The sequence below is a fragment of the Pangasianodon hypophthalmus genome, chromosome 23 (assembly GCF_027358585.1).
Source record: "Pangasianodon hypophthalmus isolate fPanHyp1 chromosome 23, fPanHyp1.pri, whole genome shotgun sequence".
Lineage (NCBI taxonomy): Eukaryota > Metazoa > Chordata > Actinopteri > Siluriformes > Pangasiidae > Pangasianodon > Pangasianodon hypophthalmus.
The window spans coordinates 2654553-2673002 of record NC_069732.1 but is presented as its reverse complement, the minus strand read 5'-3'; the positions used below and the strand labels follow the sequence as shown (position 1 = coordinate 2673002).

The 18450-nt window shown below is 39.9% G+C and overlaps 1 protein-coding gene across 4 annotated transcripts in view; it reads right to left on the bottom strand.

The window, feature by feature from the left end:
* Positions 1 to 18232, bottom strand: part of wnk4b (WNK lysine deficient protein kinase 4b) — a 70998-nt gene extending 52766 nt beyond the window's left edge. For 3 of the 4 annotated variants that reach the window (XM_026946022.3, XM_053228333.1, XM_053228334.1), the window contains exon 1: positions 17140 to 18231. In XM_026946022.3, the coding sequence (XP_026801823.3) occupies positions 17140 to 17775 (636 nt within the window). In that variant the 5' untranslated portion in view covers positions 17776 to 18231. Of the gene's footprint in view, positions 1 to 17139 lie in introns of all 4 variants that reach the window. The other variant, XM_053228332.1, reaches the window with a different exon arrangement.
* Positions 18233 to 18450: the final 218 nt, after the last annotated feature.

The following is an 18450-nucleotide window of genomic DNA, read 5'->3' as shown; positions in this document are numbered from 1 at the left end:
ATTTGTTTGAGAAATTCATTGCAGTTAGGTTTGAAATGTCTTCGCAAAGCAGTAGTGAGCCCTTGCTGAGAATCACTAAAAAGCAGGTTCAGGTTGCAGAACGATGTAGAGCTATGCAGTACCCTACAACGGAGAACCTTTATAAGAACCCAGACATTTAGACAAAAACATTAGTAAAGACTATACATGTCATAGCTGCACTTTTAGCAAAAGTAGACACCTTAAGGTTTCTTCAACATTTGGGTTAAGTAGTGTTCCTTAAGTCAACGGATTCAGAAGAATAAGCAAGACATTGGGTTTATCCCTTTAGGGGAATGTGTAAAGGTTCTGTGTCTATGTAGAACGCTACAACAAAGTGTTTTCCTATGAGAAAGGTTTCCAATAAAACCCTTTTCTGGAAGCTTAAAATGCTTACTTATCCAATGAACTGGCGTAGGTTCCTTCTCAATAGAACCTTTTTTGGAAGCTAAGAATGCTTTGTTCTTTGAGTGTATTTATTAACTGGGGTAAATGTGCAGTACAAGTTCCTTTTGCTTATTATTATTTTCTTTTTAATATCTAGAACCTATCAGGAATTTTAATAAGTACCTCTTGGTACACGGTACCCTCTAAAAAGGTTCTTTAAGGAGTCATTGTTTAATTGAATGTTTTAATCTTCCAAAAAAAAGGTTTTACTTGGAACCCTCTCTCATAGGGAAGCACTCTGGGAAGCCATTGTTGGGACAAGCCCAAGAACACTTTATGGTGCAAGATGTAATCTAAGAGTGTATTTTCTTCTGAATGGTGCGACTTCTAGTAAGAACTCCACCTACGCGTGAATATTACATGTACGGAGCTCACATGTTGTGATATGCAGAATCTTTAACTATTTTTTTTCTAAAGGGTCAGGGTTCCGATAATCACAATATCAAAACGATCCATGGCCAGGAACCAAGACAGCAAAACTGGCCGTGCTCTCTGGGTGGGAGAGGCATAAACTATATAACTAGTATAACCTGTAAAATTTATAAATGTAAAATATATATCTTGACTTTATATATTTCTGTAAAGCCGCTTTGTTAGAATGTCCATTGTTGAATTGAAATTGGAATAATCTCCCCTGCCAATCACAGAGACACTAGACATTTGTGGGCATTTGTGAGCTTATGTATATAGAAGAGGGTAGATAGCACTTTCCTCCGAGTGTGATGCTGCATGAGCAGCACCTCGAAAAGGTGCTGTCAGCTGGCTTCACGTGTCTTGGAGGAAGCACGTGTCACCCTGCCCGGTTTGTAGCTGCTGTGTGAAAGGGGAGAGCTGGCTGGTGGGTGGGAAATGGCAGGTGACCAGATTGGTTAACTTACTGTAACATCATTACCATCATTTAAATCTAGAACGCTAGAACCCAGGCAGTTAAACAGTGATATAACCCAACTTTCGACTTGGCTTACTTCTTTACTCTATTGCATGTTTTATCGTTCCGGTCTCTGGAGCACAGTCAGAAAGAGGGGAAAAGCATCGGCCTTTATGGTTGGAAAACAATAAACCTTTACAGGCTGTGTCAGTAACTTAATAGGTTACAGGTGCTTGAACAAAGAGATTTTATCCTGCAGATGTCCTGAGTGTCTTCTTTCTCCTGCTATGAGGATGTTTATTCTTGGCCAGGAAAAACAAATGCATGCTACATTTCCTGCATGTGTGTGTGTAGAAGTGGTAAAAACAAGCAGAACCAGAAGCACACCATATTGTGCCTCCTGTACTGTACATGTTTACAATACACATTCTGTTCATTCTGAAGAATGGATTCATATTCGATTATATCTCTAATGTAGACCACCTAACAAGGTCTGCATCTGAACTTTTTTTCTGCAAAACAGCTGCTATCACTAAGCTATCCATGCGCCATTTATTTATACCCCTGGATTGGCTATAAAAACAAAAAAAAAAAACCTAAGCAACAGCACTTTACTTTTCATCAGATACCATCAGGAAAAGGAGTTACTCAAAGGCAGCATAAAACACACTGACAAATTTAATAACTGAAAACTCCTTTATGCAGTGCTCACTTCATCACATGCTTTTTTCCCCACATGTAAATGCCTCATGTCATGGTCTTCTTAACAATTTCCATTAGGACTCACATTTAGTCTCTCCATCAGGTGTGTGCAAATATCTGACCATTGTATATTATGTCTGAGAGTCACACACGGTTAAGCATGTGGAATTTTAAATCAATTACTTTTTCATTTTTGTGTTCAAGCGCTCATCATAATCCTTCATGCTGAGTGAACTCTGACAGTTCTGGGTCCAATATCTTTGAAAAGATAGTTTTTAAAAAAAAATCCTTTTTCCAGTGTAGGCCACAGATCTGTAGCCTCCAGATTTTAATTGATATCATCAGTGTTTCCAAATAGGAAAGAGGTCCTTTCTGCATCGTGAAAATATCTCAGATCACGAAACTGTAGGTGCTTTATGCCGTAAGCAAACACCTGTTCTACAAAGCAGTGGCCTGTTCAAACAGGTAATGGGGTAAAAAAAAAAAATAGGGCATGATGTTTTGACTGCAGCTCTGTTCCCATATTTGTACTGCTGTCAAAATCCTATTTTCACAGCCACATTCTGTGAATGTCACACACACACACACACACACACACACAGAAACAGAACGTGTAGTTGTCAGGACCTGCAAACACGCAGTTCCTCTCCTAGAGTGATTTACGCCTATTACAGGTATGAGGGACTGAAGGTACAGACACAGACGGAGAATGACGCAACGTTTGTACGGTGCACCCCACGAACCGAACAGAATAACTACCTACTGAAACCAACCAGAATTAACTCTGTGTGTGTGTGTGTGTGTGTGTGTGTGTGTGTGCATATACACGATATGAAAACACCACATTTGTCCATTAGGAGCTGTGCCGGATCGTCAGTGTGTCTGGATAATATCACGCTCAGCGGATGAGTACACATGGAAATTTTGAGAAAGGAACACGACCGGATTCTTACAGAGACAAAGGCAGTAAAATGTACTGAGCCTGTTAAACAATGCGTTCATCTTTAGACATAATAACAGCTGTTAAATTTGGTTTAATGGTACAACATGTCCGTTGCCAGGACAGATACTGTACATAGCACAGACGTTTCTATTTTTCACTTCCAACCAGTTTTGCAGCGTCTTCTGGATTGTGACTGTAATAATAATAATAATGAGTTTTTGGCTGTTGATTCATTCTGATAAGGTGTTGATTAGTTTTCTCTAACAGCAGCTCTGACAGTAGTGCAGCTGCAAATCATGGCTTTATGTGTATTAATGAGCTCGTTCTAACACGTTATCGTTTCTATAGTAACGGCTCGTTCACAGCAGACTGTTTATAGCTGCTATAACGTACATGAAAACAGGAACTAACTTGTTTTTCAGACATTTCACAACATTAAATGTAACTATAAATGGATAAAACGTACAACGTGTCCTTCTTTAATGAATGCAAACTGTAACTGTTGGTGAATTGCTGTTGTATAAGAGGAATAAAACACTTAGGGATGTGCTAGGGTGGTACCAGTAACTCCGTTCATCACACCACTGCGTCGTTGATTATTTTCCTATAGCAGCACAACATGGGGTGTTTAACTCCTTACGTAATCAAAAAGCCTTTCTCTGATATTTTTTGGCTAAATTCATTATCTAATAAAACATTACATTACAACCTCACAGGCTCTGATTCAGAATCATTATTAAGATACATATGATAGCGCAATCTTTTGGATTTTATAAAAGAAAGATGATATATTTCTATTAAAGTATGTCTGTGTAACCATGATCATCTCAGATAATTGTGACAGGTCTAGCTTTGACTCTTTCACATCCTAAGCCTGTAATCATGGCACATTTTTCTCATCTAGCAGTTTGTAATCAGTGCTAAAATGGGAACATCTGCTAGACGCTACAACAGTCTTTCATTCTGCATGTATCCGTCTGAGGATCCCAGCAGACATTAAGCATTGCATCTGTTCCTACAGGGACATATGTGACGACCCACGAGCCCCTTTCATGTATGCAGTTCAATGCAGGAATTTAAGGACAATTAAACAGGAAGCGACTGAAATGCCAGGAAAATTAGCATGGCAATCAACCGAGACGAGAGCAAGGACGCTTCTTATTTCTTTAATTACGCTCCTCATTTCCTGTCCTTGATTTCCTTCCTGAGGATTCAAGGACAAACGTATTAACCCTAATGACACGTCCTCGCTCACTGACTGAGTCATTTTAAAGAGACTTAATGAATTCAATCTGAATTAAAGTTTATGTCCTAAACAAGATTTTAGTCATCACCTTACTTGTCCATGGTAACATTGTTTTAGTGAATTTTGAATTCAATTTCTTCCTTTCTCTTTATTTTTACTAATCTCTTTATTTTCACTAAACTCTAGTGACTCTGAATGGACTCGACTGCAGGAAGTGAATCAAACATGCCATGTGTTTGGGGGTTTTTTTGTAGATGCGAGCTGCTAAACTAAGCCAGAGAACAGAGCTGTAAGCGCTGCAGCAATGCCATGTGATCTGGAGATTCGGTCAAAATAAAAAAAAAAACAAAACATAAATGCTGGATGATTCAAAAGAGGTTTAAAATACTTATTTATTTAATTATCTATTAGTTTATTTAGTGCTGGATCCGTGTTCGCTGGATCCCTGTTCACCATGCTTAATTTTTGTGATTTCTATGCAGATTTGTTAAAGGAGACTTACAAGGACATTTTCATCCTACACACCCCTCAATCAATGGTTTTTTTTTTTTTTGCTTTGTGGTTTGGTTAAAAATGTGCATTGTGAATCCAAACCAAACCAAATAGCAAACAAAACAAGAGAATCAGTTTTACTAAGCTTCAGACTCAGCAAACACACTAATGGTGTGAGAAAGCGCCTGAAATTGTACGTCCTTAAAGATGATGGACTCATTAATCATGAATCATTATCAGTATACATAAGATCGAGGAATCAAGGAGACATCAGTTCAAGTTTTTGGGCGGCACCCTAGTACAGTACATGGGTGATTATTAAGAGGCTTATTTGTGAACAAAAGCAAATACTTTTCTGACTTTCAGACAAAAGACGTCATACAAAATTTAAAGTTTACTGAAAATGTTAGAGCAGTGACGCTACACCTGGAGAAAGTCTAAAGTCATTGAAGAAGAATAAGAACAGAAGTAATGTTTGGACATTTGAACGCTTTAGTAATCAGGCCACATTCGCATTATGAGGCAATTAGCAGCCAGAAAGTTGCGTATGGAAGGATTCACGTGCCCTTTTGGTTCATTCTGAATAGAAATGATATTTTTAGGCTCAAGTGTTCCACGCCTCTCTCTTTAGCTGAAAACCGGTTAGAATGAAACAAAACAAGAATGAAACAAAAGAAGGTTAATAATGTTCTTTACATAAGATAGCTGACTCTGATTATAGGAGGTCTCGGGTACAAATAAGAGCAAACACTGCATTTAAACAGAAATATTTATTTGTAACATTTTCAGAGCATCCTTCTACTTTGCAGAATTCATTGTTTGTTTGTTTGTTGATTCATTGTTTGCAGAATCGTAGGAAAATTACTTTCTACACTGATTTTCCTGCCATTTCCCCATCTTCAGCCCCAGCTATAGCAGCTATCTCTCATCAGATCTCCAGACAGGAAGTGATGAGTTCTGGAAAGGAATTTAGGCCTACTGAGAAAATGTTTAGGTTTAAGTGATAGTTATTCTAATGGTATAAACGATTAAGCACTTTTTAAAATAATGTTTTCACTCTGGAACAATTTTGATCGATTAAAACATTAATTTGCTCTTTTCAGGTTTTGATTTTGTTTCTAATCCCTGATGGTAATAATACCACAGGTTTTGAGGTTTGGAGCGTAATAGTGTTTGGTGGTCATACAACACTGATTTAATCAGCTCCAGTCCTGGGAACCAACAGCAGCCATGGGTTTGTCATTTTGCTGCTTTTATCTCTTAATTTCATTCCGAGTTTGAGAATTAGCAGCGCAATGCAATCACGCCTGTTTGATCTGGGAAAGCCGCGATGACGACAAAAGCCACAGCTTGCTGTAACCCTTTCACACGGCCACTTCCTCGCTGTCGGTGTGATTTACACACTTGGGAATGTGAGCTCATTGCACATCTCTGCAGCATCAGAATACAGCTCCCAGAGATTGTAAAACAGGAAGTGATAAAACATTGCTGCTCAAAAAGCTACACAGGTTTCATTTGGTTATCTGCTTGAATTTGGATCCACTGTACATACAGGAAGTTTTGAAGGGTTTATAAAGGGGAAGGGGTAAAATCTTTACAGCGTGAGTAGACAATCTGGTAGTGAAATCAGAGCTAGCGGAAGTTTTTGACCAAAAGGTAAATCATGTGGTCATGCGTTTGGCATGTAGTAATGTAGTACTGTTACAACAGTGTTGCACAAAGTACAAAAAGTAAAATACTTTAGTAATACTATAATGTGACAAATTGTAATAATTTCCATGTATCATGTATTACATTTAAACCGGTTTTATCCTGTATGATTTTCAGCCCCATTTTGCTGTCTTAATTGCCCCATTTTGCTGTCTTAAAAGTTCTGTGCACGGGACAGCTACAAATACAGTAATGGCAATGGCAAAGGAAACATTTCCTCATTACCTCAAGCTTACTTTGTTTGTGTTCCTGCAGGAGCTGATTTCCGGATCATGGTGATTGATGACCCAAGCAGATCGTAGTAATTGCTTTTTTATTGCAGGTTTATCGTTAGAGGATCTTCGTCGTATAATCTGACCTGGAGAACACACGCTAACACACAGACTTACAGAATTCAGCTAAAGATCTCGTGCAGTGGGCCGAGTCTAAAAGCAGAGACAGATTGTGCTAATGTAAATGTCCTGGAGATGCACCAGGAATTCATATAGATTCGTATAAAGCTTGAGCACATGGGTTTTGCCATCACAAACGTGTAACACATGCGGGTTTGTATGCATATTAAACATAGTGAGATGAATGTAAGACAATGACAAGCGTAAATTTGCTATTGGGTATTGTAATATTTGCTATAATGTGGTACTTGGTATTAAATCCAGAATTATGGTGTTGATGTATTTAGCATTAAGTTCAAAATTGATGTCAGTATTTAAACGGGGAAACAGAATGTCCATACGTTTCCAGAACATTTCCAAACTTTCCATTCCTGCACAAGGACCCTGTCACTGCACAAGGTGACTCAAGCGAGAAATAAACCACTGCATGTGGTGCAGTTGCAGGAAAATAATCAACCATGAGGTGATGTGATGAAGCAGAGTTACCTTTAACACCGCAAGTGTGATTATTTTCCTGTAACGGCATGTCCTGAAGTGTTTTATTCCACTTACACCACAGCAATTTACCAACGATTACATTTTTAAAATTTATTACAGAATGAAAGATTGTACTTTTTTTATCCATTTATAGTTACATTTCATGTCACGGAACATCCACAAAACAAGTTAGTTCCTGTCGTCACTTATATTATAGCAGCTCTAAACAGTCTCTCCCTCACTTTCTTTGTCCTGAAGATGTCGGAAATCTTAAAGTTACAGCTTTACCTCTGACTGTTACAAAGCGCTGACACTGGAGACTCCTTCCATAAGTGTTAAATAAACAGAAATAAACATCTCCAGAACATCAGCATATTGGCTCTGAAGCTGCTGTGTGTGTGTGTGTGTGTGTGTGTGTGTGTGTGTGTGTGTGTGAAGAAGCCATGTAAAGCTTCTTAGTCTCACAGCTACAAAGCAGCTCAGGGGCTCAAAGTCGAGGTTTAACTGCACTGAGGAGTTTTAATGGTTAAAAATAATCCACTGCTCTTTTCCCTCGTCTTTAAAAATACACACTGGAGGCTTATTTTGGTGTTTTAATCAGCAGAGGAAGTTCTTAGTCCAAACTTGAATTCATAATTTTTTTATTCACATAACACCTTGAATATATCAACTAGAGTTTTAGGATAATTATACACCTGAAAGCATGTTTTCAGCGGACAAACTGAGATGTTTTCTGCAGCACAGGGTCAGTCATATGTGCAGAAACGGCTCATTAAAATATTCATTTTATCTGAATGAGCTGCGATGAGAATGAGTCACAGCGTCTGAGTCACAGCATGACATCATTCATGAGATTATTCAGACATTTTCTGTTTTAATTTAGCTTTTAATTAGATAATTATTAATCATATAGCTTTTTAATGTTCTAATGTTCTATTTAAGTTTTTCTTATATTAAATGCTCCATCCTTCACCATTTCTACTTTTACTTTTGTATAATTGTCATTTTGTAAAGGACTTTTAACTGTGTTTGTATGAAAGGAGCTATATGAATAAAGAACATTATTATTATTATTATTATTATTAGTTATTTTCAGAGGCTAGTTTTGAACAGTTTTATCAGAACCTTAGACAAGCACTGCTTTCTTCCCGACTGCATGTAGGATATGTTTTGCTCTGGAACAGCATGGTTTTCCTGGCTGTGTTGCGTACTGTATGTCCTCATGCTGAGATTATTCGGAGGTTAAGGCATTAACCTTCCTGAACCCCTTCCCCCTTATGGAACCCTAGTTAACCTCTGTGACCTTGCTGACCACTTTCACAGCGTCAGCTGTTCCTGTTATCCTCTTATTCCTGTTAAATACACACGTTCATGTGGCTAGAAGCAGACTCGAGAACAGAACACAGAGTTCTGTAGTAATACACTGTAGAACAGCAGGCAGTAGGAAGTAGCCGAATATGAACACTTTATCCTGAATGAACAGATAACGTGTTCTAAATGGATACAAATACGCCTATGAACAGGAGGAGCACTATTTGTTTTTAATTTGGTTGAGACTAGAGGTGTGCGTTGAGACTGAAATCCCATGGAAACGCAACAAAAATGGTGTACGAGTGGGAGGTTTTTACGTCCGTGTGGGCGTGAGCGAGCGATCAGATATAAATCTCATAGGACAAACAGAAACCAGCGTTCATTAGCATAAACATTAACATTAGCATGAGTGTGCAGAGATGTGTGATGCATTTACAGCATTCATTCATTCATTCGTTCATGCTTAGTAACTGCCTGGTCAATGTCTCGGTGCTTTAAATTCTACTAGTGTTCTATATTTTGTGAAACAGAATCAACTAAATTTGTTAGAAAATATCGTGAATAATTGTGTGAGAGGGATTTTTAAAAAAATCTCTAGATTATGAAGTGGAGTGATGTAGCTGAGGTTGAGGAACTGTCAGAAGATAAATTCACACACCATGCTGACTCTGCTGCCATTTCTACTGCCAGTTCAGGCCACGCCCACTTCGGACCCGGATACACAGCGTAGTGTTGTGCATCCTGTGTGAGTGTAGCTTTGGGCTGGAGCAACTCCATTTAAAAGTTAAGTGCAAAAAACTTGCGGCTTTAGCTCCTAACTGACAGATTTTTCAGAAAGTCTCTATATATGAGCATATATATCTTCATTTAATTCACATTTTCAGTCATTGCTTAAGGTAAGCTACACAGACTCCCACGTCTACAGGTCCATAATCATAATCATAGACCAAATCATAATCATAAACAAATCCTACATGGCTGCTCATGGCGTTTACTGGCTCAAACAAGTTGAAATATTGCAATATAATATACGGTATAAGAACAAGTTTTAAAAAGCTGTCGTCTCAACTGCGAGCGTTCTGCAGTGATTCTGAACAAATAACGCAGCACCTTCGGATATCAAGGTTTTGACAAATCCACGACTTTCCCATCAGTTAGACAAACATTTACAGCGCTGTTTATTTCTGGATTGTGATTGGTCAGACGGTGTTGATTACTTTTCTCTAACAGCAGCTCTGACAGTAGCGCAGCTGCGAATCTGCGCAGGTTTATATTAATACGTTATGGTTTCTATAGTAACAGCTCATTCACAGGGACTCGTAAAGCGGACGCTCCAAATAAACAGATTTAATAAGTCGTTGATGTGGTGAAGTTTTCCGTAAGGAGACGTTTATTTAACCTTTATGGAAGGAGCATGAATTCAAGACTAAAAATTTTTTTAATTGCAATATAATGTCCTCTTCACGCAGGAGCTGATTAGTAAACGTTCCTCTCGGCTGTTCTGGGAACAGGTTTGGAGAAGAAACTCTGAGGAACTGTTAGTGCCACTCCAGAGAACTCTGAGTGATAAGAAACTGTTTCTTATCACTTATCTTTTCTTAAACTGTTTGTCTCAGTGAGCTTTTATATTTTGTCATGTTACCCATGTGTTACCCACCTATGTGTTTTACCCATCATTGGAATAGTGAGTTTTTTTTTAAATCTTGTTTCTGGTTTCCTCGACTTGCTCTCACCTGACCTAGTTACTGCTGTTTGTGGATGGTCTGACCTTTGCCTGAACCTTGACTCTTGTCTTAATTTCTGGGATTATTAAAAACCTGTTCACCTGCGCTGGCATCCTCATCTGCATTACTGACACATTCGTTTCACTTTTCGTTCACTTCTTCTCAGAGGAACTGGTTAGGTGACAGGATGTTCAGTTACACAAACCACCATCACGAGACCGAGCCACGCCAACTGACTGGTACAGAAGGAAGCAGAATGAGAGCATCAGTATAAAGCCTTGGTGCTTTTTTTTGCTGCGCTGCTGTTAAAGCTGCTGTTGGAGAGAATCAGAATCAGCGCTGTGGTGTAGGAGCAGGATGGCAAGCTACTGCAGCAGTGACGTTCAGGTGGAACATGAGGAGAACAGATACAGAGAGAAAGAGGACTGTGTGTGTCCGTCCATCGACCTGTGCTCCCACTGTTCTGAGGTGTCCTGTAACAGGTGTTGTGATTGTTGGATTTCAGTGCTGTGTGCCGTCTGTAAGTACCATCACCTCCTTCATTAACGATCAAGTACACACGTAAACTCACCTCACATTTACTGTGTAACATCTCCACTCGCCTCGTTTATCGTTTAGAAACACCTACAGTGAGGTGCAGCACCTGGTTTTCATACAGTCAGCTAAACTCAGTTAAACATTAGTAGAAACAACGTCTTTTTCCTCTCTGAGCTGGTTTTACATGACTGTGTGTGTGTGTGTGTGTGTGTGTGTGTTTAATCCAGGTACAGAGCTCATCTTCAATTGTCTCAACTGACTGACTGACCACCTCTCACCTCTCACCTCTCACCTCTCATCCACATCAGTTCAGCTCGGGACACTCGGGATTTTTATTAGGACAATTAACCTGGAATTGTAGATCTTTGGAAAAACATAAACAACACTCATATGTGTAGATGGCATTTTAAAATAAAGTACGTTCTGATAAAAAATTATGGATTTATGCAAAAAAAAATGCAACATTAAGTTATTGAGTAAATGTAAGTTTATTTGTGTAATATCAACTTTTGTTTGTTTGTTTGTTAATTTTCTAAAAGACAGACAGATAGCTAGAGAAAAAGTTTGTGAACCCTTTGGAATTACCGGGGTTTTTGCATTGGTTCCTGACCTGATGCCAAGTCACGTCATTGCAAAAGTTTTCCATCCACCATTTCCAAATTTCCAGCGTAACACAAGGCAGGATGTTTGACAATACCTCCTCAAGGTTTTGACATTTTCACATCAAGCCTGGCAGACCCATCAGGAGTGATATCTTCAGAGACACTAATAAGTTTAATCTCATTTGAGCACTAGGCGCTATTAAAAAATGTTTTTTAAAAAAACATGGTTTTGCCCATTACTTTTGATATGTTTGGTTTAGCATCATGATACTTGTTTCACCTGAGTGCGCAGAAGCTTCTAAGGTCAGCTGATGTTAAAAATTCATGGCCACCTCTGTATTTTATGAACGATTTGGAATTTCCTGAAAACCCTTTCAAAAACTTTTCACATCCTTCAATTTTTCTCAAATCCTCACCACTTTTGGCTCAGATCATCTTCAGACCAAACTGCACAAAGTTCTCAGATGGATTTTCAGGAAGTGAGGTGTAATCTTTTTAAAAGGCACATATCAATTCACAAAATCATGTAAACAATAACATCAACACGCTTGTAGACCTACAGCAAGTCGACAAAAAGCAATGCTACACACAGCATACAAAGCTCCTGCTAGAAGGTTAAAAAGCACACTGAGCTCTGAACCCTGATATTTTAACAGATGTCTCACCTCATTTGGTCTGTAGAAGAAATTTCTATGAATTTTTTATTCATTATACTAATATAAAGTGTTTTGAAACTTTGCAGGCATAAAAAATACGAATCATACAGTGGGCTCCAAAAGTCTGAGATCACATTGAAAATCTGGGTTTTTTTTTTTTTTATTTAAAATCGGAAATTTAGAATAAATAAATAAATATATAATAATAATAACAATTATTATTATTATTATTATTATTATTATTAGTGGTAGTAGTAGTATGTATTATTTCTTTCTTTCTTTACTTATTATTATTATTATTATTATTATTATTAACATTCTAAGAGTGTGTTTGTTGACACACACTACATGAATGCAGGTTGGGAAGTGATTTATTTTAATCCCCAAATCTGCACAAATTCCCTCATCATTTTATGTCTGTGTGTTTTAGTTTACATTACATTTCCACAGAGGAAACAGGAAGTGGACAATCAGGGTGTTAGATTACACACAGCGCCATCATGAGAGAGAGCACGCCTACTGATTTGAGTAAAGGAGCCAGAGCTCAGCTGCTCACATCCACACCTGCAACTAGCCGTAGATCCACACACACACACACACACACACACACACACACACACACACACACAGATAAGAATCAGTATCTTGGCATTGTACCACATGTTTAACGAGTTTAATTCACACTATTATTATTATTATTATTATTATTATTATTATTATTAATATTCAGAGAGTTAGTATTTACTACAGGATGTGATGTGGATGAGCAGGAGGAGTGTGTGGAGAATAAACCGCACACACACTCAGACACACACTCAGACACACACTCATCCATCTGGACTGATCTGATGTGGGTGTGCTTAGTCTGCTGTGTGGATCTGTGTATTGAATGTAAGTGACATTTGTTCCTTCTTTAAATCTGTCTATTGTAGCTATTCGCTATTTTTTCATTTGTGAATTATTTTTTCAAAAATCTCCACATGCAGTTTTGTTTCTGCGATAGGGTGCACATCGGCAGTGAGTCATGCTATCAGGATGGCTGACTGGAGATCCCTCAAAAACACGTCTCAGTCGCTTCTCAGTCGCTTCAGCCGAGGACACGGGCTGGAGACGCTGCTGTTTTATCATGAACTGAATACATTGCATTCTGTTTAATCCCAGAAACCTGTCGAAATAAAACCCAGTAGCTGCCGGTTTTTTAGCTACATTAAATTTTCCTGGCTATGAGACTTTGTTCTTGCTCGCTAAGAGGCTTGTGAATAATGTAAAGTGTAATAAAGCTTCGCCGTGGGGAGGCACTGAGTCTTTCTGCCGCTCGTGTTATTCAACTTCATCACACCATGAAACTTTCCAGAATCGAAAATCTCGCACAGAACTCAACACCTGCTAAATACACACTAAACACTCATCTCTGTCCTGAGGCTGTGTCATTATGACGTAGCGGGAGTGTCACCATGTCAAATGCATCAGATCTGGGCTTAAGATGTTGAAATTCAGATTGTGGAAAACTTAGACACGTTCACATAATGTCCACTGGTCACTAATTATTGGAATTGATTAGCCTAGCTAAGCTAACAGGCCTCACTACATACCGTTACAAATCATCGCTAATATCAGACAATATTTCTTTTGCTAGTTTGTCGTTACATAACTTTAATTAGCAAATGAGAGATCTGAGTGATCTATTACACAAAACTATACAATAAAAACTGCTTTTATTTATCATTCACATGTAGCATGTGTAGGAAACTAGAGGATAACACACAGTTCACAACAAGTAGCAAAGGCAGGAGTGTTTCTCAGTTCTCAGACCAAAATTCTCACTGCAGCACGAAATCCTAGGCAGAGTTACACAAAAAGAAAAAATTAACAAACGTGTAATTCGCACTCATCAAGGTTTCGTTAGCAAATTACATTACACATCTTAGCTTCCAAAACACGGTTCCGTAAAGCTTTCTAAATTTCCCAAGAGGAGAATTTCTGAACAAGAAAGAAAATTTTCATGGCACAAGCAAACCAAAGAATAACAAATTATTTATTTATTTATAAAGGAACAACACATCGTCCTTTTTATCCATTTATTGTTACATTCAATGACTGTGAAACAAGTTCCTGTTCTCGCTCATGCTATAGCAGCGATAAACAGTCGTTCCATCACCAGTTTTGACGTTAATAAGACAAAAAAAAAACCCGCAAAGAAGCATAAACTCCTCTGTCCTGAAGATTTGGGAAAACTTACTGACTGTTACAAAGCACTGACACTGGAGACTCCTTCCATAAATGGTAAACAAACATCTCCTTACAGAAAACTTCACCATATCACTGATTTAATTCTTTAATCTGTTTAGCACGTCCCTGTGATTGAGCTGTTACTATAGAAACAATAACGTATTAATATAAACCCGTGATTTGCAGCTGTCACAGGAAATTAATCAACACCTTCTGACCAATCAGAATCCAGAATTCAACAATACTGTGGTGCAAGATCCGCTAATCATCAGCGCATACATGTTTAACATCGTATACAAACAAGATAGGATATGAACATGGCGTCTGCTTTCGATTGCACCTTGGCAATGAAAATATTTAAAGATAAACAGTAACCATGCTAATGACAGAGCACTATGTTAAATGGTGTTTACCCAGCTTGTGTGTGTGTGTGTGTGTGTGTGTGTGTGTACTAGAGTGTACTGGCACAGCGGAACATTAGTTCTGGTTCAGTAAAAAGGTGTACACTCACTTTCTCATGCTAGCAAAGACGCCAGCGTGTGCACGCAACAGTGGCTATGCTAAGGGTGAAAGAGGCACTTTCAAGGCTGAGCAGTGAAGACTGACATTTTCACATTTTTGGCCATTTCTTTTTACCCGGCTCACCAAACTGCACTTGTCCTGCTCTTGGATGAAGACCTAGAGGCACCGTCACCATGGCGACTCTTTGTTGCTAGCAATTTACAGAGCTAATTAAGCACTCTTTTGTGGGCAAAATAAACCTCCTGTTTCTTTTTTTGAGCTGATTAGCTCAGTCGAGACTCAGCAGGGAGTAAATGTCACACTCTGAAATGAGAAAAGGGATTAGTGCTGCTCAGGAATGTGACTGTAAAAATAATAAAAATCCACCGCAAGGTGCTGAGGCAAAAAAAGCTGGAAACAAAGTTGGAAAAAAAGGCCACCCAATGAGGCGAGGGATCTTATAAGAACATTTATAAGACTTTGTAATTTAACGCTTAACAATAAGAACTCCAGAGTGTCTCACGACCCCAGTGCTACCACCCTGAAGTTGATTATTTTCCAATAACGGCATGTCCCCAAATGAAAACGGTTCTATGTAGAACCCTGCAACAGAGGGTTCCTCTTTTAGTTCCAGGTAGAACTCATCCTTAGAACACCTGAACCATTAACCATCCAAAGAACCCCTGAGGAACCCGTTTTTCTCAAAGAGTACCTTCAGTTGCAGGAACATAATTGTAGAGGAACATCATTAATGTATATAATTGGACAATCCAGGAGAACCTATTCTGTGTAGAACCCTGCAACACATGGTTTCCCTTCTACAGAAGGTTCTAAGGAGAACCCATTTTTAAAAAGAAAAAAGACTGAATCATTAAGCATCCAAATCACTGTTAAGGAACTTTTTTCCCCCCAAGACTGTATTTTTCATTAGAGGAACGTCATTAATGTCCATAATTGGTCCTTCCAGTAGAACCTGTTCTATGCAGAATTCTACAACAAAGTGTTTCCAAGCAGAACTCATCTTCAGAAAGCCTGACCCATTTACCATCCAAAGAACCCCTGAGGAACATTTTTCTAAGAGTGTACCTTTCATTAGTGGAACATCATTAATGTACAGAATTGGACTATAATTGGACCTTCTGGTGGAACCTGGAGAACTACGTAGATTCCTACAACAGAGGGTCTCCCTTTTAGCTCCCAAGCAGAACCCATCATTAGAAAGCCTGGACCATTACCCATCCTATGAACCCCCGAAGAACCCTGTTTTCTAAGACCGTACCTTTCATTAGCGGAACATATTTGCAGAGGAGCATCATTAATATACACAAATGGACCATCCAGGGGAGTCTGTTCTATGCAGAACCCTTACAGAAGAGTCCAAGCAGAGCCCATCTTTAGAAAGCCTGAACCATTATCCATCCTAAGAACCACTGAGGAACCCTTTTTTTCTAAGAGTATATCTTTTCATTATTGGAATATCATTAATGTATTGTTGGACCAATTGGACCATCCAGTAGAACCCGTTCTATGTAGAACCACATAATAGAGGGTTTGCCTTTTCCAGAAGATTCCAAGTAGAATCTTTAGAAAGGCTGAACCATTACCCGTCTAAGAATCCTTGCAGAACCCACCTCTAAGAGTGCGCCTTTCATTAGAGGAACATAATTGTAGGAGGATGTCCTTAAGGTACATAACTGGATCATCCAGGGGAGCCTGTTCTGTGTTCTCATTTAAGTTCCAAGAACCCATGAGGAACCCTTTTTTCTAAGAATGTATCTTTCATTAGAGGAACATAATTGTAGTGGAACCTCATTAATATACATAACTGGACTATAATTGGACCTTCTGGGGGAAACCTGGAGAACTATGCATAACCCTACAACAGAGGGTTTCAGTAGAGCTAAGTAGAACCCAAAGGGTGGTCCATTAATCATCCAAGGAACTATTAAGGAACCCTTTTTTTTCTAAGAGTGTATCTTTCGTTAGAGGAACATAATTGTAGATGATCATTATTAATGTACAACTGGACTACACCTGGACCTTCTGGGGAACCTGTTCTATGTAGAACCCTTACAGAAGATTCCAAGCAGAGTCCATCTTTAGAAAGTTTGAACCATTAACCATCCTAAGAACACTCGAGGAACACATATGAACCAGTGGGGAGCAAAACCGGTCCTGCAGAGTCCTACAGTGTAGAACCTTTAAAGGTTCCTCTAGAAGGAAAAAACCTGAAGAACCCTAAAGTGCTAGGTACCTTTATAATAATAATTATTATTAGCTGTACCTGTAGCTCGCACCACGCGACCTCCACAGTGGTCTCGGTGTCCAGTCCTTTGTACACGGTCTTGAAGGAACCTCTCCCGATCTCCACGTTGAACTTGAGGAACCTCCCGTCCGGTGAAGTGGCCACCGCTTTGGTCTCCACCTCGTCCTCTTTCTCCTGCTCCCACCTGCTGATCTCGGGCGCTTTCTTGGGCGCGCTTTCCTCCTCGGAGTCGGTGCTGCCGTGCGGCGCTGTGGCGCTCGAGCCCTTCGCGGTGGCGCTGCCGGTGTTGCGCTGCGCGCGGCGCGGAGGAGAGCTCGAGCTGGAGCGGGACGAGCGCGCGCACTGCTTGTCCGCCGCCGCCGCCGCCGCTGCTCCTGCATTGCTCTTCTTCTTGTTCTTCTTCTGCTCGGCGGATAAAATGTCGTCCGCCGACCAGGAGAGGGTTTTGCTCAGGATAGGCGAGATGCGCTCGCGGGAGGAGCCGGTGCTCTCCTCCGCCGTGGGCATTTTGTTAAACCGGAACGCGTTCCGCCTCGAGCTCGCCGAGTGTCTCCGCCGCCTGAGCGCCAGACGAGCGGGGAGGAACGAATCGGCGTCGAAGCTGGAGGGCAGCTTGGGGAAGAGTCCTGCTGCGTGCACTTCGGCTTGGGACATCGTGAAGCTTCCTCGGTTCCTGCTCGGTGCTTCTACCGCGACGCTCGCGCTTCAGAGCTTCAGAAATCAGTCCATCGTTTATTTATGCGCGGGGATGAACTTCAGCATGCTGTATATTCCAACAGAAAGAAAAAGAAAACAACAACAACAACAACAACAGACGATCCGATTGATGCAATATTCCAGCACAACAATCCGCCAGGTGTGAGCAAAAAAAAAAAAAAAAAAAAAAGTAAACAACAACAACAGCAACAACCGGATCAAAGAAAAAGAATCCGGATTTTGTTTGAATGTTCGAATGTCCGAGTTCGAATCTTTTTCCGAGTTCCGCGTCAGATCAAAAGCATTCCTGTTCTAGAACGCTGGAAGGAGTTCCAAACGTCGGCGTGTTCCAGCGTTCTGCAGCGCTTTAACACTGCTCTCTCTCTCTCTCTCTCTCTCTCTCTCTCTCTCACACACACACACGCACACACACACGCACACACCGGCTTACATGGAGCGTGCGCTCGAGCCTGTGGCTGCCTTCGCTGACTGGGTGAACTGTGCACCTCCCACCGACATACCTTCCTGCTCATGTGCACAGCGGAGCGCAGTGTGTTTATTACAGCACAGAGGAGAGGCTCTGTAACTCAGAGCCTGAAATATGAAAGACAAAACAAAAATATTTACACATCG